The following is a 17338-nucleotide window of genomic DNA, read 5'->3' as shown; positions in this document are numbered from 1 at the left end:
TTGGCACATTATATCCCCTCTTGTCTTTGTAAGATTGGGATCTTGCTAAAGGAGATGTAATCAAAGTCAGATTGATGGCTGGGAGGTTTGATGGATGGCTGCTCGGCTCTGAGAGAGATGAGGCAGATAAATACAAATGATACAAGGTGGACTCACTGACATGAGTTTCTATTGAGACTGTGGCAGACATGAGGAAGTTGTTGATGGGTAAAGACGAAGCAGGTGGTTTTGGTATTAAGAAAGAGTAAGGTGGTCCTGCTGTGCTGCTGCCAACTTCTCCCTCATTCCTCCTCTCTCTTTCTGCCTCTCATCTTTCAACCCCCCACCTGCTGTCCAGACTTCTACCTTCCCCATCCCCCACCATCCCATTTTACCTCTCCTTCTCTTTCACTCTGCCTCCTTCTCTGTCCGTTGCCACTGTAAGGTGACTGTTCTGATGAAATACCCAGAGAGTGACTCTGAGTCAACCGGTTCAGCATTAAAAATGTTCTGTCTGGTGTGTGTTTGTGTCTGTGTGTGTCCACAAATGGTGTACCACAGCTGACGGATAAGGTGATTAAGAGCACACCTGGGAACCAGGAGAGTAAAAGGACGCCAGGATAACACACACGCACACACACGCTGTGTCCTCGTATGAAAGTTTTCTGTATGGTTTTAAAAACCAAAGGACAGAGGAGAGAGGATTTGTCTTCCACAGCTGCAGCAATCCTTAACAACTAGCAAAGTGACTCTCAAACTCCTCAAAGTGAAAAAGTTTGTACATAAATATAAGACACAATATACAGAGCTTTTATCAGTTAAATACATAGACTGTTGATAAGAAGTGGACATGACATCACCCGTTGGTTTGTGGACTACTTTGAGGCCTTGAGACTAGCATTTTGATTGTCGACATCTTGTTTTTTGGAATCAGAGTATAATGCGTTATTATTGATCCCACTGCAGTTCCAAAGATGTCACACCCTGGGATGCTATGATTGGTCAGCGCAGCGCCGTATGTCCTGCATCACACAGTTTCATGTCGCTACATTGGGTCTTCTTGTCACCTTTGGAAGAAGCTAGCAAAATGCACCTGTAGCATTTGTAAGAAGTTGTTTATTAACCGTGATTAAACCTGCATGAGATATTGCGCAATTATAAGTTAAGTCTTACCCTTAAGTTACTACCATTCCACACTAAATTTCAGCAGGGACTCAAACCCACAGCCTTGGGTTTGATAACCCCATGACATCCAGCCTGAGCTAACCAGCCTGTTGAGAAAACATCCCTCCATACGCTAAACGTTAACATTAAGCCACAAGGACGTTAAGCCTGAAAGACGTGAGGCACGGACCTGACTAGGGTGGCCATTTCCTTCACATCAAAAAGGTGGACACTTTGCATACATGGGGACACGCAAGGAGATATTTGTTTGGTATGATCCGGTTTTAAGCAGAGTTGCACTCTGATTAGCTGCTTGTCAGTGCTAGCATGTCTCTTGATAGCTGCTTTGCCTTTGCTGCTCACATCTACATCGACATAATGTACAAAAAAATGAAACTCCCTCTTACTTCTTGTAACAAACCCGGGTTCTCTTGCCCATTCCGGATTAAAGTAGGTCTTTTGTTTGGCATTTTCAGACTTTCAGTCGCTGAGAGCTTGATTGATAGCCTAGGCGCATGTTGTGGCGAATCAACACATGGCTCATTTGAATATTCAAATGAGCCATGTGTTGATAGGTCACCACAATGTAACTAATGAAATTATGTATTTTGACACAGCTTTTTTGACACACATTTTTAGCCAATAAGTATTAAACTAACACGGTCACGTGTCAAAAGGCGGACCTTTTTTTGTTATTTTCTCAAAAGGAGGACAAATGCCCTGTCCGGCTTAAGGCTACGCCTGCAGCCAGACAGGGCATTTAAAAGCCGGACTGTCTGGCCTAAAGCCGGACGAATGGCCACCTTAGCCCTGACCAATCCTGGAGTCACAGGGCGGGTCTTGTTTGGAACTGCAGTGGGATCCATATATGTGATCCAATAATGACTCGAGGTTATGTTATCAGCGAGCACTAGTCCTAACTAACAAGCTTGGCTAGCAAGTTGAGTTCTTAATTCAAACTGAACAGCTGACTCCTAAGAGTGTCTTTTAGTACAACTGAACACCAGATAACACATTTTTATTTGACACAAAACTATTTGTATGTTACTGTACATATTGAGTCTACTTCTGATTCTCAGAGAAATCGGATCACAACCCTTTGATTTACTCCCAGAATCTTTGATGAAATAAACTCCTTCCCCTCCACATGTTCTGATTTAGAAATCCATCACACCATCCGATCAGCACCATAAATAAAGTCACCTGCTAAGTCCCTCAACACTGCCACCCCTCTCAGGTTGCAATTTGTTTTATGGCTTTTTCTATGGCGGGGTAATTATTTTAACATGTGTTAAGCTCAGCTGCCAATATAGGAATACATACATACAGCACGCTGTATGGCAGCAGACTTGGGGGTGGACAGAGTGAATATAAGGCCGTACAGGGGTAGACCTTGGCAGGTAGTCTATAAAGTAGTGGCGTGAAATAAACTCACTCATAAACAGTTGCAGAGGCAACACAAGTAAACTCAACATAAGCAGGAGAGTGGTTTCCCCTTTTGAACTCTCAATAAATTATAGTCTTTTGTGTAAGACTTTGTAGGAAAGAATGGCAATGAGGGAAACAAAATGCAGAGAAAAATGTATTCGGCATAAAGACCAGTTAAACAAAACTGTCCTTCCATCCATCCATTTATCTATCCACCCACAATGGGTTTTTGTGTTTTCTCACGTCCTTCAACGCCTTCTCTCCGTCCTCCTTTCTTTTGTCTTGACGTCTTCTGTTGTTCTTATTTAAATGTCTAGCTAATTGTCTTAAAGTCTGCTACTGTGAGCATTTTCCCCCCCAAAAACGAAAACAGCTGAGCCCTGTCTGAAACGTTCTGTGCAAGAAATGGCAGTGCATTCCACGCTGCTTTGTAATGCTGTCATTTATCTCAGCATGTGGACCATTAGTGTGAATCATTTATTGTCTTTGGCCTGCTTGACATCCCCAAAACTCTGGCAACTCTATATGGAATGAGAGCAGGGTTTACATATTATGTGAAATGATTGAGTGTCGAGCATGCAACAAAGCAGTCTGTGTTTAGTGTGTGAAGCAGCTAAAGCACTTAAAAGCATGGTCAGTGCTGTGTTTGTGTGCATGTGTGTGTAAAAATGTTTTAACTACATTCTTAAAATGCAAACATTGTATTTGTGTGTATGTGTGTGTGTGCAGCTTTGTGTGAGCCTTAGTTGCCACTAAGAAAATACAGCTAAGTGTTTTTCCTTGTTGTGTACATTCTAAAGTGACAGGAGAGAGGGAGAAGTCAACATATGCATGGCTGACTTCAACCACCAACTCTATAATTACTGTGTCATTGTTGCCGCAGAAATGAGGTAATGAGCCTGGTTTACAATGACATGGCACCATCTCCTAAATGGGTTCCCTGACTGCTGAATCACAGGATGCTTTTGTAAAATGGCCTCCCATACAAGCCCACTTTTCATTTAGATGTTCTGCTTTGGAAAGAATTTTTGGTGCTGCAGTTTTATGTTTCCAGGGTTGTCCTGCTTTGAGATTAAATCATTGTCAGTATGAACACATGTATACTTGTTTAAATCAAAGTTCAGTCTAAAAATATACTTATTTTTTGTGTTCTTTCATTTGGTTGCCAAAAATTCCGATTAGTTTTTTCAGACCCGACGGGCACAATTTCATAAAAAATGTAGATATTTTTCTCTTGGAATCTATACTGATTTGTCCATAAAACACCTTCCTTTCTACTTGCATAAAGTATAAGTTCCGTTACCTATTGTCTGAATTTCCAGTAACACTGTGTTGCTCACTGGGTGCTGCAAAAGAAACAAAACTACCACATTGTGTGAGCGTTCTTAACTAGAGTTAACAACACTCACATTCTCGTTAATTTGTTGCAAACGGATATGTTCAGTTTACAGATTCATGTAAAAGACTGGTCCTAACCTTTGCTGATTTGCTTCTTTTTTTTCAGCAAATGAGTGCTACATGTGAGCTTTATCATTGGCCACCTAAGCAAATGTTCACCACCATATCATAACTGTATCACCTTCGTACAGTCTACAGTATGTGTTACCACTACCATTATGTTGTAATCAGGGCTTTATATTGACACCCGCCAACCCACCAAATGCGGGTAAAAATTAACTTTGGCGGGTAACATTTGTAAAGTTACTAGCCAATTTGGCTGGTGATGAATGAAGAAAATAATCTGCGTCTGTTTGAGTCAGCAGGCTGCAGAAATTATGAGACTTCAGTGTTGCCAGATTGATCTGTTTTTGTCCAAGAAATTTGGGCGGTTTTGTGTGTGTTTTTCTGGGAAACGTAATCTTTATCTGGCAACAGTGCTTGTAGAACTAATCCTACATTTCCCATGAACACTATGTCGTGACGTGGTATACGACCATTGGCTACGTGCCTAACGTGTGGTAGCCATTAATACATTATTGAAAAATATCCTGTTAATGTACATTTAGAATGACTAAAAATGTGCTATTAATTTGCGATTAATAGCAATTAAACAAATGTATTCAAGTGACAGCCCTAAAACAAATAATAACATGTACTGTAAGGATTGCCGGGTCGACACAAAAGACACTTTATAAAGAAAACTTGTTTAGTGGAAAATCTGATTGGCTGGTAACTTTAAAAATCTGCTCGCAATGTTGGCTGGTGATCAAATAAGTTAATTTATAGCCCTGGTTGTAATCTCTACCAGGATTTTGTCATATGCTCTCTGGCTCACCTGCTGTACAGCAGTCATTAAGCTTCCTGTCTCTCCTTGTCTCTTTTCTCAGACCTGAAGAAGTCTTTCGAACAGGAACCCCTGGGAAAGGAAGTGTCTTTGGAGCAGGAGGTGCTGCTACAGTGCCGCCCTCCGGAGGGCATACCAGCTGCTGAGGTACGTGGAGCGTTATTGTTGTCCTCCACCTGAGGTGAATGTCAAGCAAGACGTCAGGTTAAGAGAGAGGACATCTAGCACAGAACAAGAGCGTGACTGAGACCGGATGTCAGCATGAAGAGGGTGTAAAAAGATGTTTAAAAAAATAGCTCATAGATCATCAAATGGAAATAACTTGGAAGTGCAACAGAAAAGTCAATTATTACAGACGTGAAACTTTTTGAAATTGCTTGCAACCGTGAATGACAGACAGAAAAACACTGATGGAGGCATGAACTCCTTCACAGTCTGCAGTCAGTGGTTGAAGGGTATGTTGAATAAAAGTGTATACTGACCGTTTTGGCAATGTCTGTTAACAAATGTTATGTTATGCCTAAAGAAACTACTAGTAAGACTTTATATCTCAAATCCGAAGTAACTTTAAACGTCCAATCCAACAGGGAAAGTCCTCAATTTTCAATTATTAGCGATGTCACTAAGACAAAGAAGTTGTTGAAAAGTGTAGCATAACATTTTTTTCATTTTTGTCTCATTTAGAAACATTTGTCCAACACGTTTTCAGAAATATTAGGTATTGTTTCACATTGCACATTGTAACAGTGGGAAACAAGGGGAACAGCCTGAATCTCATTTGGATGGAAAATTGTTTGAGAGCTCTGCTGCAACGAGGTGACTCGGATCCAAAGTTTTAAACTTAGTCTTAAAAGTCCCCAGAGAGCCAATTTGAGTTGCAGTACAAGTTACATGAGGAATTCTCAGTGAGGTAATATAATCCTAAACCTCTGCAGTCTCTCTTACTGTACCTGAGCTGTACAGAAAATAATGAGGATAATTAATGAAAGTGGAGTGCCTACTTTTCTTCAAAAGGACTGAAAAATACTGCTACTTTTCTTTCGACTATTTTCTGTATATTGGTGAAAACTGAACAGAAGTGAATGCACTCACAGTAAAAGGATTTTTAAAAAACGCACAATTGGCTAACTTCACTTAGGGGGAAGGTTCATTTTCCATCTCGTGAAATAAAAATGAAAAATAACAAATTACATTATGTATCACAGCCAGCTATATGTATTATGTATTGTAGCCAAACTATAAAAACAAAAATTATCATCAAATGTTAAAATTTCTGATGGATCTTTGACAACTCATGTGTGACTAATGCTTCAGTCAGGAAAAATAACTGCATCTAAACTTCAGCCATATTTTCTTCCCCATCAAATTCACGTTATTCCACATCTCATTAGAAATGTTGTCAAAAATGAATCGTTTGCACTAACCAAATCTTGTTAAAAACATTACATCTGCACTCCTACTGAGAAGCCATGGCAAAAATTCAGTGAAACTTCGACAGAGTGGAGAGGGGGTGTCGAGAGGATATAAAAATGCAAATAGTTCAATATGTAGAGCATGTAGAGCCCCCTTTTTCCAGTATAACATTGTACACTGTTGTTTACAGATTACTTTTGTGTACAGTGATGAAAAATTATCAGACCATTGTTTTCTTTAATTTCTTGTTCATTTTAATGCCTGGTACAACTAAAGGTACATTTGTTTGGACAAATATAATGATAACAACAAAACTAGCTCATAAGAGTTTAATTTGAGAGCTAATATCAAGCCATTTTCCAAGGTTTTCTTGATAATGATTTTGGTTATTATGAAGAAAACCATGGAAAATGACTAGATATCAACTCTTAAATTAAACTGTTATAAGCTATTTTTGTTGTTATCATTATATTTGTCCAAACAAATGTACCAGAAATTACCATGAACAAGAAACTGAAGAAAACAATGGTCTAATATTTTTTTCATGACTGTACATGTAAAATGTATTACGAACTTTTTTCTTCTTTTTTTTGATGATTCATGGCAAAAAATGCCCAGAAACTGCCTTGGATTCAGATGGTAAAGCGTGTTACTTTACCGCCTTGCTGATTTGATTATTAAGACCAGCTTTACAATGTGAGAGGTTGCCAGCAATGCTAGTCAACAGGTGTGGTTTTTAAGTACAGTATATAGACATGAATACGAGTATGGTAAACACATACTCACACTATCACAACAGCACCCTGCCCAATGTAAGATAAAACTGGAGGCCGCGACTACATTGTCAGCACATGGGCATTTTATTCACTCATCAAACGTGTCGTGCAGTAAACAGCCACTTTGGGAATGCCGCACGTGTCACTTCCACTCCCTCAGGGCCTTAACTACAGTGAAGAACGTCATTCGCAATTCAGATTATTCTTTACTTTCCTGGTTTCATCTGGCTGCGTTCCCACCTGAATGGATAAAAAGACATAATTTCATTTAGTCGGTCGCTGGGGAAGAGCAGCACGGCACTTGGAGAGAGCTGTGCTGCTGGATGAGAAGTCTCTGAATCAGGTTTCGTTCCTCAGGGTTTGATAGTCGTTTTCAATTGCACCTAAGTACACAGCTCCCCTGAGAGAGGGGGGAGAGAGACACTGAAGGAGGGGGGGGGCGACGGAGGCACTCAGACACACAAGCGAACAAAATAAAGGAGAGTGTGTGTGGGGAAAGGCAGAGGTGAAGCTTGGGCAGAAAAAGCAAGAGACAGAAGGAATGGTGGGGAATAACAGAGTGATCTTTTACTTTCCTTTAACTTCTAGAAATCTGTTCTGTCTCTGAGGAAAATCAACAAGTACATTGGTCGAATCAAGTGCCAGAAAGACTTGGAGGCTATTTTCGCTAATTGTGTCTCTCTCTTTCTGCCACACGCCCACATTCACACTCAGAACTCATGTTCCTTCATCATGGAGACAAAATCTCTACACTAATGACTCATTACTACTGCTGCCTCATCTGCTGTCTTTATTTTTTGACACCTGTTTCAACACAATACATTAATGCACACAAGCACAAAGGCGCTCACTCACTCACTCACTCACACACACACACACACACACACACACACACACACACACACACACACACACACTCAGAGCTATTTTTCCAGTGTGTTCAATTTGCTACCTTTTTCCATTCCTTTCTCCTGTCATAATGGGATCTCAGGGCAAATGGATTGGTCTGTCTCTCCTGTCTGCTGAAGCTGATTAGAGGGATTTAGGTTTAAAACCTGCTGATGACCTCAGGTTGTAGCCCTGACTTTCTCTTTTTATCTCTCCTGACTTTCTATTTCTCTTTGTTCTTATCATGTCCATTCTCTTTCCCTTTCTCATTCTCTATTTCCTCTTCCTCTTATTCGCTCCTCCACACACACACACACACACACACACACACAACCATCTTTTTCTTTTTGATTGACAGCTGTGGTGTCCTGTGACCTTTCTAAAAATGTTCTAATATTAGCGGTTGTGGTTGCCCTGCCGACCAGTTGACGACTGTTGTAAAGTTGTCAATGTGATGGGGTTGGTGCCCTGATACGTGATACCCACATCGTAATGCCCAGCTGGCATCACGTGGCTGTCAACATGCCGCACCAAAGCCTTGACTCCCTAAACACAAGTATACAGATGCAGACTTAAAGACTTGCACACACACAAACACACACACATGTACTAAAGCATGACAAGAGGTGCACTAAGAGACAGATTAGCCAGAGATCGCTTTAACGGCTGCACAACTGTTAGCCTTGAGAGGTCAGGGTCAAACCAATCCAAGATTGCAAAGAAAATGTCTTCACACCATCCACTGCACCATTATTTCCTTTTCACTTTCCTCTGACAGTACTGCTCGTGTCATCAGTCAGTCTCCTCTATGTGTTTTTTTCTCTCTCTTTCAATCTAAAGCTCCAGAGAGACACAATTTGAGGCATTGTGAAATCCTTGAGAAACATCTAAATCTCTTTAGACTGTGATAGAAAGCCTTTAAAAGCTGATGGAAAGCTATTGGATTCTGCAGGGAGGGTTCAGCAGTTCAACAGGAAAGGCTTTGTGGACACAGATGGTGAATTCAAAAAACTTGCAACAAGTGCAGCACGATATTCACTTTCCATGAAAAGTTTGATTCCTTTTTATTCTGGTTTTCAAATTCATGAATCACTTTTCTTGTCCGAGGTCATCCAAACCAGTCAAGGAAAAACTGAATCGCACATCAAGGTTTCTTTCAGCTTTTTACAGTTGCTTACAGGCATTTACCTTGAGATACCTTTTTCAAAACTCTTCATGCAAAACAAACCTACATCATATTTTAAGCCAAATAATTAGTTTTAGTATTTTCTACCTGAAACCACATTTTATCAATAAATTCTACTCGTCAAAAAACTTTCAATTAATATATTATTAAATCCATCAAACATGTCAAACACTTTTTTTTACTGTAAATGTCCATATATTTGAGAGAATTTCAACACTTGGTTAAGTTTCCGTTTGAGACTGGAAACCACAGTGGTTGTTTTATTTCTCAATGTTTCTATGATGTGCTTCACAAATGCTTTTTGAGCTGCTGTTGTTGCACAAGAAGATTGTTTATACTATAATTAGGTTTTGAACATAATGTATTCTCTACTGGCATGCTGTGTGCAAGCACTTGTAAATAAGAAAGATCCATCATTTTGTTCTAAGGTATGCTTGTATGTAAAGAAAGGTTAAGCATTTAAGAAATGTGTTAATTGATTCTGTGAAAACAACATGTATTGTGTTCATGGTATGATTCACAATAGACGGCTGTTGGGCTAATTGTGTTTCCGGTTCTGAAAATGTGACACTGGGCAGAACGATGTAAGCAATTGTAAAATAAATAAATAAAATATCCAGGCATAAGTAGGCAGCTGTCTGACAGCAAGAATACATTTTTTTTTATCTTGAAACTCCAAAGAGTAGCAGTGACCCCACAGGCCAGGCAAAGCCAGTAGACTACACATAGCAGGTGGGGTTATGTATTTATGAGTGCGTGTGTGCGTGTTTTGTGTGGATGTGGGTGTCTATGTGAATATTTGTGTGTGTGCCTGTCTGCGTCTGTCTCTGCGTGTGAGTGATTACCCCAGCTGCAGTGAAATAAACACATCAGTGTGTGGTGACAGGCCCTCCACGTGTGTATCCCTAACACACACTCACGCACACACACAAGACACACACAGAGTCAGACAGTAACTGGATATGTGTCTGGAGCCCGGTCAAGTTCCTGTCACATTCTTGACCACTCAATCCACACCTAAATTAGTGCAGGTTATCCACTAGGATAATGGCTTATCAGTCTATACATTATCTATCTGAGTGTAATCTTCCTCTTCAGAAGATAAGCCAGACACCTACAGTTTTGATGTGGAATTTTAAGTAACACACACTTTGCTTAAAACAATATCCTGAAAGTAATCTATTTTTAACTACAGTGACTATATTCAGAATAAGTAATAAAGTGTAACTGTAACAGAATAAAGTTGCTCAAATGTTGTATTTTAAATGTGTGTCACATGTATTTCGTTACTCTCCAACCCTGTCATGTGCACCCTGGTGGCTTCAGGAGATTGTCCTTCAAAGATGGGACTTAGATTCGAGCTAAATATCTGCCAGCATTCGCCACCATTTGTCCTGCTTCAGTGTCCTTGAGCAAGACACGCATCCAGCTGCCAGCTCTGAGGTCGATTTTATGTAGCTGGTCACAGCCAGCAACCGAAAAGTTTTACCTTCGGGCAGAGCGCACACACAATTCCTATCCAGAAAGTAGCAGGGACATTTGTAGTGTATATATATATATGTGTGTTTTGTAAATCCAGGAGGCGCATCCACACCTCTCTCTCTCTCTTTCTCTCTCTCTCTCACACACACTCACACACACACACACACACACACACACACTCACTCACACACACACACACACACACACACACACACACACACACACACACACACACATTTTGGCTCTCTCTCAGTGGCCACAATGTCATTTTTTGTGAATGACTTTCTGTGTTAACCAGAGTGGAATAAGTCCAGACACATGCATTTATGTGTACGGGTGTGTCTCGTTGTGCATGAATGACTCTTTGTGATGTAAATCACAGCAGACTTTTCTGTCAGAAGGCATCAGTGGTGTGGTGTGGCCAAAATGCTAAAGGCTACCTCACTCTCACACTCGTACAGTATACTGTACACAGACACAGTACATTTTCACTCCCTGAAGTCACCATTGTTAATGTGTCATATTATTACGTTTACTAGCAGAGTCTATCTGGAGGTTATAACATCGGTAGCAGCGGAGTGCCTTAACTGGACAGTGAAGGTGACAGTGTGAATTAAACTGTCCAACAAATTAGACATGCTCTCTTCCTGTTTCTAGAGATAGAAGCAGATCTATTGAATTCCTTTAGCTTTAAACTGCTTTCAGATCTCACTGGAGCTCAATGTTCCTCTGGGCCTCACAGACAAATGTATTAAAAGCTACAAGGTGAACTATTTGCAAGTTCTATAAATACATCCGAACTGTTTTGCCCAGAAGATACTATCAATTCTTCCGTCAAAATAGAATTAAAGGTGAAACATGTACTTCATGTACTACTCATAAAACTGTATTTTTTCTATTTGTGTATTTCTGAATAAATATAATTGAATGATCCTGGAGGGATCAGAGTAGTCTACAGATAGAATTTGAAATATCAAATAAAGCATTTCACCTTCCCTTCGCTAAGCAAAATGTTGTGACCACCACACTAGAAGAATTAAAGTGATTTTCGTCCTGGTGCTTCTCTGGGGAAAACGTGTGTGAGTGTGTTTGTGTGTGAGTTTCTGTGCACAAAAACAATTTATGTAATGCTGCTTCCCCAATAGATCCTTACCTTAATCCTCTTTGAGCTAGCATAGTAAGCCCCACGGCTCATCTCCCATCACATTTTACCTTGATCCTCAACCTCTGTCAGAAATCATCACCGTAATCCACAGATTAGTCAGCAATCTCTTTTTATTCCAACTGCCTAGGTGAATTATTGAAATGGTGTTAAGATTATTAAAATGCTGTTACGATGGTCTATCACTGGAGAGTAATTTACAAATGGGGCAGATGAAGAAGAGCGGCTTCTGTGTTGTTTACAGTAATACATGTATTGCGGTTGGTTGTTGGTGATGTCGAGAGGGATTGTGATCATTATCTAATGATGTTCTTACACCCACACATGAATGGACTATTTGACTGTACAGTACAGCAATGCAGTCTTTTAGAACCACTTTGTATTTTCAAAAAGATAGTGTCACACTTGCCTACACACACAGAAAAAGAATAAAAAAGACATGCTGTATATACATCTAGTGTAAACTGTGATTTTAGGAGCCTTGAGAGGCTTTTCATCCAGTGATAAGCCGTGTCAGTAAATTCAGGCATTAGTCAGCAGACTGCAGAACTGCATTAGAAATGTGGATTTTCTGTTGCAGAATTTCACCATCGACTGCTCCCTGTATCGTTATAGATAAGTCATAAAATAAGTAACTCTAAAAACAAATCTTTTGGCTCAAAAGCAATTTAAAAAATTGAAAAATATCACAGCCGTTTGCTCTAAATCCCTTTTGAGTCATGACAACTTCTAATGAAAGTTTTTTAATTAGGTTCAACCAACAAGCTACATTGAATTAAGGGAATTAGTAAGAATTAAGTATTAGGTTTTCATAATAAAAATGTGTTGTTCCAAGTATTTTTTACTAATTATTTGAAATATTTGGTACTCATTATATACTTAATTACCATAATATGAACACACGTTGTTAGGTTGACAACCATTTAAAAAACAATAGTTGCTCTAATTAGATTTTCTAAGCTTATTCATGTTTTTTTAAATGTATTTAAAAATAAATAGTAATCATACTCAACTTTGCCATCCCAGCAAAAGTTACAGGCCTTTACATATTTAAAAATACTGTACCAAATGTTAAGTTGTTTAAAATATCATATAAATACATTTTAATGTATATAAAATCAGTCTAAAAAATCTTTGTAAAACATTTGTCGACATTTTGTAAAACTACAGTAACAAATTTCCATTACATGCTCCTCAAATATTAATTTTCAATGTCCACCAATCTTCTCAAGGTCCTGCAGCTTTTTTACTGCTTATTAGTGCCACGGCTGAGCAGCGAGGCACTCATCTTCACTGCAAGCAGTGAGGATGAGTGCCTCGTGCGAAGCACGAGGCATCTCTTATTATTGCTCATGTTTATTATTTATTTATTATAGATTATTCTTCCGTAAAAACTTTGGCGAGTAACTAGTCCCACAGCTTTGAGAAATCGCGAAAAGTAAAAACGTCAAAAGTTGCGCCCTAATCGGGAATCGTGTGGAATGACTTTTATTAGCGATCGGCGTGCACGTTTTCGCACAACGTGCACAAACGTGCACTTTTCGGCCCATCCGGAACGCATTGCGCAAACTTTGGGGCCTCACCAGTCGCAAACCGTTGCTCGTAAAATTCCGAACCGATTTAGAAAGTTGTAGGCCCTGAATTTAACTCTAGTCCTGTGAAATTTCAGAGCAATTGCACGTATAGTTTTCGCACGAAGTGCGAAAACATTTCCATTTTTCCAAACTAATGGGGACGGCGATTTTCCCATGTGTGTGTATTGCGCGGAATGTTCAGAATCTAGACTGGTGATGTCATCAAGCAGAGTGTAGAGGCAGAGAAGGAGTTGTCACAAAATAAATTTGAAAACTGCGCTCCAGGCCGCAAATTTCACTCTACAGAAATAATTTATACATAGAAACGTAGGAAAATTTGTGGTCTCACTCACAATCCTCTGGTAAAGCTGTCAGAGTTTTAGTTTGGGCGCAGGACACAGAGAAGTGCCACCAAAACGCAACAACTGCCCCATTGAGTCCCATATTAAAAACACAGGCGGATTTTTGAAATAATCAGATTTAAGAGTTTTTTTAGATCGCTCTAACAAAGCTATTTTTTCATTTTTCTTAAAAAAAAATATATGTAGATGTTCAGGAAGAACTCAGGACGCTCAAAGTGAAGTCGGATCAGTGATAGGTATTATGGTTTTGCCGAAAATGCTTTCTGTTGGAGGCCAGAATTTTCAGTTTGTCCACCTCTGGCTGCTCACTTTAGCAAAGCATTGTCAGTGACAGTTAGTTTCTGTTGATTGCTCTGCTCTGATTGGTCGACTCCACCTGGCCACGTGGTTGCTTAGCTACCAAAGCTTCCCCCCCTCCCTCTCCCCTCCTCCAACACAGACATTTTAACTGAAAACAGTTAACTCTTTTAACTTGACCATACATTGTCCAATCTGCCTCAAACTTGTCATACATGATGATGGCTCATCACTGATTGTCTTCATAACAATATTTCATAAATTCCCGCCCCTTTTGATTAGCCACGCCCCCTTTTACTAACTAATGAACCGTTTGTCCTACAGACTTGTATGAGGTGTCTGTGGACTCAGGACAGAGTCCCTGTTTTACTGGTGATTGAAGCCACGCCCCCTTGAGTAGCCACGCCCCTTTTTACTAACTTGTGAACCGTTTGTCGTACAGACTCGTATGAGGTGTCTGTGAACTCAGGACAGAGTCCCTGTGTGAATGGTGATTAAAGCCACGCCCCCTTTGAGTAGCCACGCCCCTTTTTACTAACTACTGAACCGTTTGTCCTACAAACTTGTATGAGGTGTCTGTGAACTCAGGACAGAGTCCCTGTTTAACTGCTGATTTAAACCACGAGAATCATCCGGCAGTAGTCCCGTGGCACTCCAAAATTTCCCTGGAATTTTGTTTCTAGTTTTATCACTACAATGCTGTTTGGTTCCAATCACTGGTTCTGACTTGACTGACACTCAGATATAAATTGTTTGCAAAGTATTCTCTTTTTTCTTTCTCTCCGTCTTTCCTGCTTGCATTGTTTACAGACCATAACTGGAACTTTTTATGAAAACACTAAACCCAGATGTTTGTCTTGGCTTTCTCATGAGTGGGAGAGAGTCCTGTTATTTCAGCCCTTGCAGTGACTGTAACTGTGAGCACTTACAGTACATTCACCAATCATCTAGGCCATTTCAGGAAACTATCAATCAAAATTCAAAAAGGGAAGCTTCTCATTACATTGAGTCACCCTGTGTTTTGTCTCCTTGCTGACGTCTCGACATGCATTATTTTCTTCCATCTTCATAGAATACAGGAAGTATGCAGGCCAGTGATCATATGTAGTTTGAGTCCTCTGTGGTCTGAGGTTTGAGCCTTTTTGAGACGAGGACTTTGTTCTTTGTGTGCTCGGTATGTAGAGGATTGAGTGGGTGCTTGACTCAGAAGTAAGAGAGTAGGAGATAATGAAGGCGTTTGTGTAAATCCCCTCCACACCCCCTACATTAGGAGTAACTCTGTCCCCTTTCATTACCCATTCAAAGGCTTTGGCAACACTATAGCATAGTCCGCCTTTGTAATTAACCCCATTTTAATGTCTTTCTGGCAGTGACATGGAAAGAGTAATAAATGTGCTGGTGTTGAAATGTTGACCCTTCACTTTTTTTTTCTTTTTTTTTTAATGAATGCTTATTTGATAACCGGTTTTTCTGATTCTGCATCTTCAATGAAACCTTGCACAGTTTCCTATCCAAGCTCCGTTTCCGTTTGTCTTTTAACATTTTTCTCACACTTTTTCTTCTTTGGACTATTGTCTCTTTTTTTCACTTTGTCTCTTTCTGCCACTAGCACTGTCTCTCACGCCCCCTGTCTTTCTTGACACAGTTCTGAGACAAAGCTGTGGATTGATGGTGACATGACAGTGTAGAGTGTACTGCGTTGTCAGGCAGCTACCCGCGCTGCCCTCGGCAGTCCTGACAGTGTTGTCATGGATGAATGAACACACTGTTTTGACACGGGGTGCGACAGTGTCAAATAACAAAACTCTGTTCTCTTCTGTCAAGTTTTATGAGTTGTTAGACCTTGTAAGTCTTCTCGGAGCACAAAAAACTTTGAAATTTGTTAAGTTGGGCACAGAAGCCTGTAACATCTATAAAGGTTTGTGCATTTATTATACAATGAAAACATTACAAAGATATTTATGAAATAATTTAGCAGCCAAAAATAGTCCTCAGTCCTACTGCTGGCAAGAGTTGAGAGATCATTTTATATGCTTAACTACTAGAGCAATTGGGACAGTAAATTCCTCATTTGGGACCAAGACTGAAAAAGTTTAATAAGCCAGGGCTTTGAATAATTGCTACCAATTAATTGCTTTTCACTTACATCACTATTCAGTTAAGTAGTCTTCAGTGAGTTACTAAAGGAGGTCATTTTCGGTGCAATTAATATTTATATAAATGTGACTGTGTTGATAACAGAACATTATCTGATGAATGCCGTGTGGAGCAAAGAATATGTTTGTAATGGTCTTCAAACACATTATCGCCCAGGCCGAGTCGTCCATTTAACACTATGTATAATGTATCTGGTGGTATGAAATCAAATATGACTCCATTTTTGCTGAGCTGTATTAAGCATGATACTGCTTACACACAGGAATTGTATTCAATCGTCAGCTTATCAAACGCTCTGCCAAGAAGCTCTTGGCACTATTGATGCTTTGCTGATTTTAGAAACATAATTCTTTCAAAGGTTGACAGCTTTAGGCTACTTAAGAGTGACCTTGTGGAGGCCGATGAACAGCACTTAGAGATAAGATGCTCCTTTGGCTCTTTTGGGAACCATAAAGAGAGAATATGCTGCTCATGGTGGTATCTGCTATCTTTTTGTTAGTCAAAAATGTAAAATCAATAATGCAGTTGGATAAAATTGTATCAAATATGTGATATTGACCAAAGCAAGTTAATTATTCTGCTGAAAAGGGTTTTTTTAATGGCTGAACACATTCAGCTTCATAGACTAAAATATCACTGTCATCAACTCATTCACCGAAAAGAGCAACGCTGCAGAAACACGCTTTTTAATTCATTATTCTAACAATATCCATGCCACCTGATTCACATGTTATCAGCCCAGTAAATGGTCATTATCACTTGTTATCAGCCTCACACATATGGGTTAGAAGGTGTCTGCTTCATCTGGTATGTGCAGAAGGTTGTTATCAGCCCATTATGGATGTATGCCGTTATGTTAGGTTTCACTGTGGTTATTTTTAATAAAGAACCCAATCATCACTTCAACTTCTGTACCTTCATCACATAAAGGAAACTCAATTTCCTGCATTTGCACTGAAATTTGGCTTGGCCAATGGGCAGAATTTCATAGTCTGAATGTCATTGAAAGGCTGCTTTCTATACTGCATGTCCATTTTGCAGTTTGTTTACCATGCTAATACTTCATACCGTACATCCTTCAACAAAATGCAACACTAACAAACAGGGAGGTCTCCGATAGTTCAGCTGACCCGGCTAATAAAGCAAAAGCTGATTTTGTTATTGGGCGGTTTTAATAACACTGGAG

The 17338-nt window shown here is 39.7% G+C and overlaps 1 protein-coding gene across 1 annotated transcript in view; it reads left to right on the top strand.

Annotated features, from left to right (window-relative positions):
* The window catches only part of LOC131974369 (netrin receptor UNC5C-like), a 204740-nt gene that overhangs the window by 122229 nt on the left and 65173 nt on the right, over nucleotides 1-17338 (top strand). Inside the window, exon 4 of the mRNA XM_059336650.1 lies at nucleotides 4899-5002. Within this exon, the coding sequence (XP_059192633.1) occupies nucleotides 4899-5002 (104 nt within the window). The remainder of the gene's footprint in view (nucleotides 1-4898; nucleotides 5003-17338) is intronic.

This window comes from Centropristis striata, chromosome 7 (assembly GCF_030273125.1).
Source record: "Centropristis striata isolate RG_2023a ecotype Rhode Island chromosome 7, C.striata_1.0, whole genome shotgun sequence".
In the NCBI taxonomy this organism is placed as follows: domain Eukaryota; kingdom Metazoa; phylum Chordata; class Actinopteri; order Perciformes; family Serranidae; genus Centropristis; species Centropristis striata.
This window is presented reverse-complemented; position numbering and strand designations above follow the sequence as displayed.